The sequence below is a fragment of the Antedon mediterranea genome, chromosome 6 (genome assembly GCF_964355755.1).
Source record: "Antedon mediterranea chromosome 6, ecAntMedi1.1, whole genome shotgun sequence".
In the NCBI taxonomy this organism is placed as follows: domain Eukaryota; kingdom Metazoa; phylum Echinodermata; class Crinoidea; order Comatulida; family Antedonidae; genus Antedon; species Antedon mediterranea.
The window spans coordinates 27,185,705-27,198,370 of record NC_092675.1 but is presented as its reverse complement, the minus strand read 5'-3'; the positions used below and the strand labels follow the sequence as shown (position 1 = coordinate 27,198,370).

Here is a 12,666-nt window from a genome sequence, read left to right as displayed (position 1 = left end):
AAATGTTTGAAAACCATTTTCATGAAAGAGGTTGTCTCGTGTGTACTTTATCAAACATGGCGCTGCCCATAGGAAGAACGTTTTTATTGCAACACGGGTTTACTGTTCTACGATCATTTTTGGCGAGTAAAACGCAATCTAATTTCAAAATACTCCAATGTCAACGTGATAGAATAATGAAGCTAAGCCAACAACGGCATTTTCACAGGAATTTAGGTAATTATAATATGCTGAAAAGATAGCTAGGCTAGCTAAGCTAGGCCTAGGCCCTCTAACCGGTCCGGTTCTGGGAATTCCGGTAAGGAGGAGCCGCTTGTAACATCCATGATTACCCGAATTCTGTATTATTGCTATCTAGGCTAGGCCTATGTCACGTGGCTGAGCAATCAACAACACGACAGCATATTTGACAGTTTTAGCAAGTCTATGCCTACCTACCGTAGACTAGGGCCTAGGGACTATGTCTTGGGCTCTATTTTTTGTAATATAATAATATTTTAATAGCCTATATAATTCTATATTTGAGGTTTAATTAATTACAAAGTGACACTGAACGAATGACAGTGACTCACAGAATGGTAATCAAATTGTTTATGATGTACACTGTAGTGTAAGCAGAATTTTGTACATACAATATTGAATTGTTATATTTGTTAAATGCTATATTTCATTTCAAGGGCCTATGAGACATGGAGACTATGAATGGAAAGATCCAGAAAGTCCAGATGAAATGTAATGAATAAACACTTTTTGTTGGTTTACTTTTAGTTTACATGACTTCCTAAATTAAAGTATCTCATAAAAATGCAGCACAGATAATTTGACCAATCATGATAGCATGTACCATCTGAACTATTGCTTGTGATTGGTAAACTCAATTTTATTTTGCATTGCACTTGCCTTACGTCTAAATAGGAACCAAGCATTTGGGCCTTATCAATATTAGAGTCTTGCCTACTAGTTGGCACAGCCGATAGTATGAAAATAAAATGTCACCAAGTTTATTTTAATATATCACTCATATTTATTTCATCCTTCCAAACTCACAATTTTTTTACAGAGTAAATATTGTTTATGTTGATCGTGATGGTGAACGCATCCCAGTACAAGGCAAAGTAGGGGATAATGTTATGTATTTGTCTCATCGACATGGAGTCGAAATAGAAGGTAAAACAATTATTTTTAAATTTTAGAATTAAATTACTGTACTTATAATTTCATTTATGTTTAAACTGTTAATGTAATTCATTCTCTCTTGCAGGTGCATGTGAAGCTTCTCTAGCATGTTGTACATGTCATGTAATATTAAGTGATAAATATTTTGATAAATTACCAGAAGCAGAAGAGGAGTAAGTTTGAATTTATCATATTTCACTACTTATTTTCATATATATATATATATGAATATATTTCTTATATTTCAATACTTTTCAACATGTCCTAGAAAATACATACTATTTTCAACGAAGAAATCGTAGTTTAAAAAAAAAACAAACTAGTGGAAAACTTATTCAACGAGACTACAAATTGAACTGTTTAATCAATTTTATATAATTAATAGTTCACAGAATCTTAAAAGCATTGCCAATTAGGTCTCCCAAATATTTATTTGACCCTGTTGGTTTTTGCATGTTCTTTGTTTTTCTGTATTTAGCTCTGTCTACACATCAAACTAGTTTGACATAAAAAGTGTGATGTGCCCAAGTACTGTATGGTAGTGATATGACATCGTGTCCATATATGGGTCACATAAAGTTTGATAGTGTAGACAGAGCTTTATAACCGAATAAATTACATAAAGAACATTTACAAACTAAACTGTTGGCTATGACCAAGAGTTGATTTAAATACATCAATGGACTAACATCACAGCCTATTATTATTACAGTGTAATGTATATCTGAATAGGGTATAAAATACCTCCTTTGTACAACATTGTTTAATGATACAGTACATCTTAAATATTTTATCTTGTTCGATATTTTCAGAGAAGAAGATATGTTGGATTTAGCACCATTTCTTACAAACACATCACGACTAAGTGAGTTGAATATAATATTAACCAGTTCAAACATGTAATGTGCCCATATATGGGCATGATGTCATATCACTACCATATTTGGGCACATCACACTATTTTTTGTCAAAACTATTTTGATAGTGTAGACAGAGCTTTTTAGTGTACGAGTTTTGCTAGGTGATGTGAAAAGGATACAATTTAATATATTAATATAAGTAGTTCTTTGATAGTAAACCAATAAAACTTACGTTGGCAAGACAGTTTCGTCTAGCTGTCAGCTTGACTTCTTCAGTTGCTATGATGCGTTATGGCGCCGATTGGTCTCCTTTCCAGCCACTAGATGATTTTGTTGTGTAGCCTAGGGGACCAGTCGTCGTCAGAAGCTGATCGTAAATGTGAGATAGTTGGTGCGCGCCTTCGTCTCTATTCATCTTTGTATTTTTATTTTGCTTTCTTATGCAACATCAACACTAAAGTTTTTAGGAAAGCCACCCACACAAATCAATACTTGGACTTTAACTCACATCATCCTCTACAACACAAGTTATCCGTTATCCGCACACTTCTACACAGATGTAACACGATAATCACAAATAATGCAGACAAACAGAACGAAACTGAGATGATACATACTTCACTTAAACAATGCAACTACCCTACAGAAAGGTACAACGTAACCTAGATAAACAAAAAACGGACAAACAACCCGAAACAGAAGATATAAGAGGGTCGATATCCATCCCATATATTCAAGGCCTGTCAGAGAAAATCAAGAGAACATTTAAAAAATATAACATACGAACATACTTTAAACCATCTAACAAAATTAAAAACTTAATCGTCCGACCGAAAGATAAAGCATGCAAAGAGGATTCCTGTGGTGTCGTCTACAAAGTGGGGTGCACCAACTGTGAGATGGTGTACATTGGGGAAACGGGTAGGGCACTCAAAACCAGAATTAAAGAGCACAAGAAAGATGTTGAGGAAAACACACAGAACATGCAGACGCGTGCATCACGGAAAGTTTCGTCCTCCATTTTACATAAATCAGCAATCACGGACCATATGACCACACACAACCACATACCTAACTGGGATAAGATAGAGGTACTACACAAAGAACAAGTTTGGCTTAAACGTAAAATTAAAGAAAGCATCAGCATAAGAAAGCAAAATAAAAATACAAAGATGAATAGAGACGAAGGCGCGCACCAACTATCTCACATTTACGATCAGCTTCTGACGACGACTGGTCCCCTAGGCTACACAACAAAATCATCTAGTGGCTGGAAAGGAGACCAATCGGCGCCATAACGCATCATAGCAACTGAAGAAGTCAAGCTGACAGCTAGACGAAACTGTCTTGCCAACGTAAGTTTTATTGGTTTACTATCAAAGAACTACTTATATTATTATACGAATCGAAACCAGAAGAAATGTTTTCATCATAATTTAATATATTATTAATTTCTTCTACAGGTTGTCAAATTATTCTTACAAAAGACCTTGAAGGTATGGAAGTGCAGCTACCGAAGGCAACACGCAATTTCTATGTAGACGGACATGTACCTGAGCCTCATTAACGTGTTGGATTTAGTAGATAATGTATTGTAAGATATTAAAACAATGACAAATGCTAGTAGTATTCAAGATTCAAAGAGTACTTTATTATTCCATGTTTGTAAGTAAGCAATACTCCCAATATAACTACTTGGTGTGTAAGGAGGGGTGTTAATTATTCCAAATAAAAAGTTGATGTAAGGAAGATATCCTAATTATATTAAAACATGTTAGTAAATATACTGTAGTATTATGTTTCGCAATGCAACAATACAGATCTGGAATGCAAATGTTTTAGAATTTTAACCCTACTTTTTAATGTTAATGTTATGTATAAAATACTGTGTTGTGCCTGGGAAACTTTGTCTTGTTATTACCTCCGCCAAGGAGGTTATATTTTCACCCCTGTATGTTTGTGTGTGTGTGTGTCTGTGAACAGCCTAGAGGCCACAGTTTTTATCCGATTCACACCAAATTTGGCAACAATGATCTATGCCCCAAAAGCTCGGACGAGTTCGAATTTGAGGGAAAAAGGTCATAGGTCAAGGTCACAACTAACAAAAAACTATTTTACTGCCTACAGACCACAGTTTTTATCCGATTCTCACCAAACTTAGCCACACTGAGCAATGACACATCATATAATTGTGGTTAAATTTTGAAGGGTCAGGGTCAAAGATCAAGGTCCACAAAAAGCTAAAAAAAAGAAATAAAAAAATAAAAACTTTAGTGGGCTTGAACCAGTGATCTCAACTGTGAGAGGCTGAATACATAACCATTACACCACACTGTCATCCACAACTTTGTAGTGTGCAGTTAACATATTTACACTTAGAACTAATAAAAAAAAAAAATATTCAGGGGGAATTTTATGTAGGGGAATTTTACAGTAGGCAGAGGTTTGTACTCTCGGAGTACCCTCTAGTTTTGGTTATATAACTGTCTGATGTTTAAGAATTAATGACATTATATTTTGATGCTATTTTTCATTGGGTGGATCCAGAACATTTTTAACAGTGTTGGGATGGCTATGGGGTTCTTTTTTTTGTAGATGCCCTTTTCCTTTCTCTGTCACTGGCCATGTGAACAATATGCATAACCTAGCTTTTTCTTTATGTAAATATAACTAGTAGAGTGCAATGTCCATGGAACGTCTACCTCTGTTTATTAAACTTCATTAACACGCTTTTATCGCACAAATTTTCCCCCGGATAACAAGAAAAGAGAAGATGAAATAACTGTACATATTTTAGATAATAAATAATCAATGTATTAGCACATGCTCACAACCCAATGACCGTTCTGGTAGTTTCCAATGACATTTACATAATCAAATTCTAAACTTGGGATACTTCAAAACTTGAAAAGTTGCCAAAGAGCATGACTGCAATACTGGATGTGTGCCATGTTTTGAAGAAAAAAGATAAATTTTGTAAGTTAATAATTAGGAGAATTTTTTTAGATTATGTTGATTTTGTGTTGAATAATAACAAGTTGATTTTGAAATAGTTAATATAATCAATTATTGTGTTTTTATTATTTTGAAAATAAACCAGGATGAATGCAAATGTTTTATGTAAATCGACTGTATTGAGAAGTTTGTAGTATACCGTTACAATTTACAAAAATGGAATAAAATACAAATATAACTTTAACACAAACCCTTACATTCAATGAACATTATGGTTTTTTTTTAAATGTGACCTCTATTATTTTTATTACCGTAATATTAAATAATAATGAATATGAATATTGCATTGACTTTTTATTAGATTATGGTTTTCTATTTTTATTATTTTTTTCTGCTCTGTTTTCCAGTAGAACAGATCTTAAATGTTCTATTATATTATTCATCCTCAATTGAAATTTGAATTAGACCCTCTATGGACGCCATAGTGAAGTGTTTACCATGAATTAAGGGGCTGAGATGGACCTGTACACCGGGGTAACTCCCTTTTATTTTGAAAGATGCACTGTACTGGGTTCTTTAAAGTGCACACAAGCTAGATCTGTACACTGTGATCTCATTATCCGAGAAGAAACAGAACAATGATCGAAGAGAGCCTTGAAACTGTCGATTAACGTATTTTTTTGAATACACCTCCCTTGAATGAAGCCCCGCCCAATAGAACATAATTTGGAATAAATTACCCGGAGTGTTTATTTATTACCAAAGTTAATGATTCTATAATTATTACCTCACTTTAAACAAACGGATTCAAAAACTTCTTATTGTTCAAAATCATTAATAATTTTGTGTTTTCTTTTATTTCATAAAACGTACTGGGACACAATAAAATGTGTAGATATCAACAAAAAAATGACAGATAGATATACTAAATGCTCTCTCTATGAACACCCTGCTGCCAACATTTAAAACACATTTCACATATATTTAAGGGAAATTTAAAGCATTGTAGTTTATTAAAAAGAATTATTCGATAAAATAATGCTTTAATTTATATAACTTATTCTTATGTTATATATAGTCTAAGAAAGTACCATCAATTTAGGAAATGAGATGCACCACTGTGTATACTTGGTGTTGTCCAACAGCGTACTGCGATTATTATACTGTAACACACTGTGAAAATTATATATTGCTATAATTAATATCCAATAATTCAGTATTATTCATAAAATATTAAATAGTTGTTAACCCGCATTTATGTAACTGGTTGTTGTTGAGCTTATAGAGTTAGTAAATGATTGATAAACCACAAAAAGATTATAAAATCCATTTGATAAGTATATTGTATGTTCTACTGTGCTTCTGTGTTTATACTGTTATTCCTAGAGACAATTTAATACCTGTTTGAGGAAGAAAAAAATAAAACGGCATTTCCTTTGTTAAACACAACACAGTATTAAGCTGTTCTTTCTTTATTCCAACTAACCACCTAATAACAATCAGGTAAGCTGTAAATGGTCTGATCAGTTTGCCAGTATAAGTCTAAAGAATACTTGGTGGTTATCGCGAATTTGGAGACAAGTTGTAAAACAAGGTTTGTCAATAACTGAACACTTCTAAGCATCGTCTGAATCATCCGGCTGAAGCAAAAAGTTTGCTGCTAAGTTTTCGTTTTTCTCGCAGGCAAAGTACGCTTGGATGACATCATTTTCCGAGAAACCTAATTGTTTCAACTGTAAAACAACAATAGCAAGAGTTTGAAAGTTATTTTGGATACAATTTATAATGTGTTTTTATTACAGTATTACCATCTCAATGTGCATCTTGCCTAAATCTCTGTCTACACTATCAAACTAGTTTGACAAAAAAAGTGTGATGTGCCCAAATATGGTAGTGATATGCCTAAATATACCAAATACACCAAATAGTGCGCATTCATGTGTCCACAATGGGGTCACAACCTTCTTTTGTTAAAGATGCACTGGGTTCTTTAAAGTGCACACCAACTTGGGTACACTGGACTTCCAGTACATTCAAGGAGAGACTTAAACCTGTTACAGCTATTATGGAACTTTGATTGTGTGTACTTACCCTATCTATGGCTTCCCTTTCTTCTGGTGTAATTTGTATTGCAACTTGTGCAGGCTGCCTGGCACCTCTTCCACCCCCTGTTCCCGTCCCAGTTCCCCCGCCTCCTGCACTCACAGGTACCCCTGTACTCTCTTGCTCGTTCAGAAGCTCAATAAAACTTTGTTGATGTTGATTAATAAGCTGTCAAAAGACATTTAAATATCATTAGTAAAGATTTTTGTGAACAATACTTACGCAATATAGTGTGTGTAATCAAAGCATTAAAACAGACATTAAAAGATGTGTTATCCCCCCAAAAACTTGAAAAATGAAGATTAATTAATCAATTTGACCATTTTTTGCTTTAAATACAGTTTTTTCAGGTAATACAGTTTTTTCAGGTAAATTCGTAATACATTTTTTTTCGATCCAATTTTTAGTCAAAGTGGATACTTATTATGTTACTTTAAAATGGTATATTCAACACAAATTTTTTAAAGAATTACCGTAAAACCTCGAAAAGAAGCCCATGGGCTTCTTCTTTTTTTAGTGCTCTTGGGTGGGCTTCTTTTCGAGATGGGCTTCTTTTCGAGAGTACTTTTGCAAACTGTAGAGGGGGGCTTCTTTTCGAAATGCATGCTGTAAATTTTGTGAATTTCTACTACAATAATATGACTTTTGAGACATTTTTTTCAATCATGAAATTATGTTAAATATACCAATTAAAAACAATATAAAAAGCAAAAAAAACAGTCCTATGATTCACCGTCAAATACAATCATTTGTGAAAATTCCCTGCCGATTTTACATATTTGCCAACAAAGCAGACAAGAAAAAGATACAAGATCGATCAAAGCACCATTTGGACGACAATAAACTGTAAAATAAATGTATGATAAACTCGATCATACATATTCATTATTATCATCAGTCTGCATCACAAGTATCTGGCATTAAATTATCCTACTACAGTAACTCTTAATCAGGTGTTTGTATTGTTTATTTCTGTTCCTTTGACGTTCAGTTAATAAACCTACATTCTTAATACAGTATAGTAATCTATCTCGAAAAGAAGCCCATACTATCTTGAAAAGAAGCCCAGGGGGCTTCATTTCGAGATGGGCTTCTTTTCGAGTACTTTTATAAACTGTAGAGGGGGGCTTCTTTTCGAGATGGGCTTCTTCTCGAGGTTTAAGCCCATGGGCTTCTTTTCGAGGTTTTACGGTATTTTTTCAGGGGGACAATACATCTTTAACTTTAATAGTGGTTGGTCAGTTTTATTTTCCCCTATTTCATTTCATGGGAAAGTGTTTTAATTGGGATGTCTCAAAGGAGGGTTAACTGTATTTACAGTAAAAGTGACAGTAAACCGTTTTTCTACATTTGTAATTGCAAGTGAATCAGTAAAAGAAATTGTGTGGTACCTGTAAGAGAGGGGGATTTGATTGTCCTAGCTGTTGTAAAAGTGCCGGCAATAGGTTTGGGTTTTGCCGCAACATTTGCCTCATTTGTTGAAATTCTGGTTGAAGTCGTAAAAAGCCTAATGGATCTTCTACAAAGTAAACATACATAAACATACAATAGAGCTCTGTCTACACTATCAAATTTTATGTGACAAAAAAATAAGATGTGCCCATATATGGAGATGATGATGTCATATCACTACCATATTTGGGGATATCACCAGCACAAGTTTGATAGTGTAGACAGATATAAGTGTTTACATAAATATACTACATTATGATAAAAAGATTTGCATTTAGTTACAAGTATAAATGTAATGTTTATTCATAAAGAACTGTTTTTGCCAAAAAAAGTTGATCCAATATTTTATGTTACAGAAATTAAGTATCAATAACTATTTAATTTACTAAGACAACTAAAAATGTATGGAAAAATTTATCGCAAAAAGTTTAATAATTACATTATTTTTTAATAACAACATACCTGCACTTGAGGCTTCCTGTCCAGCAGGGAATTGAGCTGGTGGCACTGCTACCGGTTGGCCTGTAGCAGCAGGGACAGCTGCTGGAGGTGCCCTTGCTGGTGTTTGGTCTGTTGCTGGCTGTCCTCCCTGTGCAGCAGCTGACTGGGCTTCTGCAGCCGCAGCAGCTGTGGCATTCATTTCCCTTGTTACACTTTCTGGAATTCCCTAATATTTAACAATTTTAGTTTAGTCATTATTTATCAGATATAATATGAGAAGTTGCAACAAGTAGTAAAGAAAACTGTATGTTATCTTACACTCAAAAGATATTCTGTAGCCCTGTCTGGATTGTTGAAACTTGCTCGAAGTGCTAGAATAACCTTGTCTCGACCAAAGCCCATTGCCATCAATTGTGATACCATATGTTCATACTCGGCACCGATAACTAAAGCGGATTCTGCTTGTGACAACGTGCTTGCACTCGCGCCTTCAGCTGGTGCATCAGTTGATTCAGAGGGCGGGCTAGGATCGCTGAAAAACAATACGATTACGAACGATTTCTATTAAATACAGACATCTTTTGATTAAAAAAAGCAATTGTATGATACATTATAATGTGACCTCCAGCCATAATTACTATTCACACTTAAGCGAGGTATTTCCCATAAATAATAATTATAAGTATACCTAATGATATAACTACAGTCAACTCTCCCAATACCGGACACCCTTGGGCGGGCATATATTTTCCGGTTTTTCGAAAGTCCGGTTTCCTGAAAACATATTTGTCACTTGTCACTGAAAATGCTTTGAATCACCGGTCCGAATGCTGCCCGGTACGGTCTAGCGTAGGGAAGGCCTAGGCTATGATTGTGTCAAGCTAGTTTTAATTAAATAAATACTGATAGGCCTAGGCCTACTTTATTAATATTTATTATTAAGCTAATTCAATTTACCTTTTTTAAAAGTTACATTATTTACTGTACCAATAAAACATGTTACAATAGTAAATTATTGTTTCTCAATGTGTTTTTAACGGCAAAAAGGCCTACGTACGTACGGTGAACATAATTTCGGTCTGTTTATTGTTTTTCGTGAGCTAGCTAGCAGCAGCAGCATGGGTGATAAAAATAGCAAAGCGGGGCTTTGATTGATGCGCATGTGCAGAGGTGTCATAATCAAATAAAAACGCCCACACCTACACCACATGCTTTTTAAGCTCCTTTATTTTGACGTAATTTGATAGCAATGATGAAAATTGATTAGGTAAACGAGCCAAGCAATAATGACACAATAATTAATTGGTAACATTTCAAAGTTTATTAACACTAGTTAAGTCAAGTTCATTCCGTTTACGTTTTGCCATAATGATTTCCAAATTTATAATGGATGCACATTTTTAGTGAAACATTCCTTTTTAAAGTCATATTGCAATTTTGAATTTAACAATAATTTAAACAAAACAAAGACACAAAGTGGAATGTAAATTGAACTTTATTAAAAAACAATTCATATGCTAAAAAACAGGGAGTTGTTAACAACTCCCTGTTAATAGACATTAAGACATAGCGCTTCGATGTGAAAAAGCCCTAGCCCACCGCAGTTCGATACGCAACAAAGCAATTGCCGCCTCGTGGGTTAACAATAAACTGACCTGTCAATCACAGTGTAGCGCTCCATGGCAACATTATTTGATCGTACCGCGAAACGTCGCGCACTTCATGCATGGTCAGGGTATGGTTAAAAGCTTTTGTACATTGTGAATGTATTGAATCCGAGTGAGCGACGACTATGTTACGTTGTTTTTGTAAATATTTGGAGTTTTTTAACTGTCAGTCCGGTTTTCAGACGCTAATTTTCGTGTTTTGTACTTCATAATTTGTCCGGATTCCGGAATTGGGTATTCCGGTTTTCTTAATAAATTACAGTACATTTAGAATAGGGAAAAATTGGGCCCTCCAAAAAAGTCCGGTTTTTCGTGAATTCCGGTTTTGGGAGAGTCCGGTATTGGGAGAGTTGACTGTATTTATAGATTTCCCCTGGTAGTCAGGAGAATTTTTAGTCAAAGAATGAATGTGGTGACCACTGCAACTTAATATTTACCTTGCTGGAGTTGTTTCAGTTTTTTTTGTTTCTTCTTGTGGCTTACTTGTTTCTTTTGTATCAGAGGCTGGTGTGGCTACTGGTGTGGCTGCTGGTGCAGCTGCTGCTGGGGGAGCAGAGGTAGCTGCCGGGGTTGGTGCTGGGGCAGGTGTACTTGCTTTAGCCTGCTAAATACAGAATAACATTAATAAACCATGATTTTTTAACAGCAAGTAACTCTCCAATTCACGGGATAATATAAACTACTGAGGCGCGCATACACTCTGTTTATAAACTTCTCATTGGAGTCTGAGGGAGTCGAGTTGAAACAGTGTGGATCTAGCTCAGGATTGAACCGTTGACCTTGGGATTTGAAGGCATATTAGTCACCATGCTATAGCACCAACTACACAATACAAGTTGAAGAATAAATTATTTTATAAGCAAATCCTTACCTTAGTTACCATAACAACTACAAAATTTTCAGGAACTATATTATATTCTTTAAGCTCTACATCATCACTCAAAATTTTACCTAAAACAAAAGAAATAAATTCGATATAAAAATACTAATAACCTGATTATCTACAGTACTTTATTCTAGGCGAAAGTTGGAAAACTGAACAAAATTAAACATATAAAATGAATGTTAAGTGAGCAGTAACGTACCGGCATAAATCAGTTTCTGTCCATTTGCTGGAAAACCATCTTTACCCTTTTCATTTTCTATTTTCTCTTTTAATTCTTTAACCTGAAAAACCAATTACATAGAAATGAAACTTGTTCGGAAGACTGACACCGACAGGGATAACAAAGATGTTGCCAGTGATAACTGTAGGAGGTTCTACACAGTAACTGCATTTGCTCGTATTTCATTTTACCTCCTATCTATAGGCTAGCTACCTAGGGCCAGGCCCTACCTAGATTTGGGATAGTATAGGTCTAAGTCTAAGGCAAATTAAAAAGAATGAATCAAGAAGTAACTCAACATTAATTATTTTTCTAGGCCAAAATTCACAAGCACATGCACACCTCGTTTGACTTCCCACACTACACAGTGTGCCCACTTCCCTCGCGGCACAGCACAGGTCGTAAAAGTTGGGGGCCTAACTTAGTCATTACGAACTTACCGAACATGTTTCCTCAATATCTATCTTGAAAGTTACTTGTTGTAACGTTTTAATTGTTATAAGCATTATGAGTAAATCAAACAGAAACAGTTCACAAATAAAGTGATGCTTTGTGTATAAATACTAAAAATGTGTCAATGATACGAATGATGAATCTCAAATTTTCTAGAAGGCAGCCATTAATTGAGAATGACGTTATCCGGTTGTACGCCCTCTATACTATAGACTATTATAGCCTAGGCCCAGCTAGCTAGGCCTACTACTAGCCTAGGCCCCTATTCATTTATTCCCATTTTAAAAATAATTTTATTTATTTACTTATTTTAAGATAAACATCAGACATTTATTAATTATTGTTTATAAATTAGTAATATAGAAATGTTTTTATATTATTATTATTACTGGGATAGTGTTTTTCTATAGAGAAAAAGCTGAAACAAGAATGTTTTGAAAGTTATTTTCATTA

At 34.5% G+C, this 12,666-nt stretch overlaps 2 protein-coding genes across 3 annotated transcripts; one reads left to right on the top strand and one right to left on the bottom strand.

Annotated features, from left to right (window-relative positions):
* Positions 1-51: 51 nt before the first annotated feature.
* On the top strand, positions 52-5,194 carry LOC140050954 (adrenodoxin-like protein 1, mitochondrial). The gene is made up of 6 exons (XM_072095972.1): positions 52-216; positions 678-732; positions 1,061-1,167; positions 1,262-1,349; positions 1,989-2,041; positions 3,500-5,194. The coding sequence occupies exons 1-6, from the start codon at positions 57-59 to the stop codon at positions 3,601-3,603; spliced, it is 567 nt and encodes a 188-aa protein (XP_071952073.1). The 5' UTR covers positions 52-56; the 3' UTR covers positions 3,604-5,194.
* A 635-nt stretch (positions 5,195-5,829) lies between these two features.
* On the bottom strand, positions 5,830-12,389 carry LOC140050953 (UV excision repair protein RAD23 homolog A-like). 2 transcript variants are annotated; one of them, XM_072095970.1, is made up of 9 exons: positions 12,201-12,389; positions 11,740-11,821; positions 11,526-11,605; positions 11,092-11,258; positions 9,306-9,519; positions 9,009-9,213; positions 8,486-8,613; positions 7,083-7,262; positions 5,830-6,724 (listed from the first exon to the last, which is right to left on the bottom strand). In XM_072095970.1, the coding sequence occupies exons 1-9, from the start codon at positions 12,264-12,266 to the stop codon at positions 6,608-6,610; spliced, it is 1,239 nt and encodes a 412-aa protein (XP_071952071.1). In that variant the 5' UTR covers positions 12,267-12,389; the 3' UTR covers positions 5,830-6,607. The 2 variants fall into 2 exon arrangements, with proteins under 2 accessions (XP_071952071.1, XP_071952072.1); XM_072095971.1 differs by having other exon boundaries at positions 11,092-11,255.
* Between the last annotated feature and the right edge of the window lie 277 nt (positions 12,390-12,666).

Coding starts and splice junctions, on each gene's coding strand:
- LOC140050953 (XM_072095970.1), bottom strand. CDS start 12,266: ATGCTTATAACAATTAAAACGTTACAACAAGTAACTTTCAAGATAGAT. Junction 9,520..11,091: donor ACTGAAACAACTCCAGCAAG/GTAAATATTAAG, acceptor ATTGTTTTTCAG/CGATCCTAGCCCGCCCTCTG. Junction 6,725..7,082: donor AAAGGGAAGCCATAGATAGG/GTAAGTACACAC, acceptor GTTGTTTTACAG/TTGAAACAATTAGGTTTCTC.
- LOC140050954 (XM_072095972.1), top strand. CDS start 57: ATGGCGCTGCCCATAGGAAGAACGTTTTTATTGCAACACGGGTTTACT. Junction 733..1,060: donor CCAGAAAGTCCAGATGAAAT/GTAATGAATAAA, acceptor ATTTTTTTACAG/AGTAAATATTGTTTATGTTG. Junction 1,168..1,261: donor ACATGGAGTCGAAATAGAAG/GTAAAACAATTA, acceptor TCTCTCTTGCAG/GTGCATGTGAAGCTTCTCTA.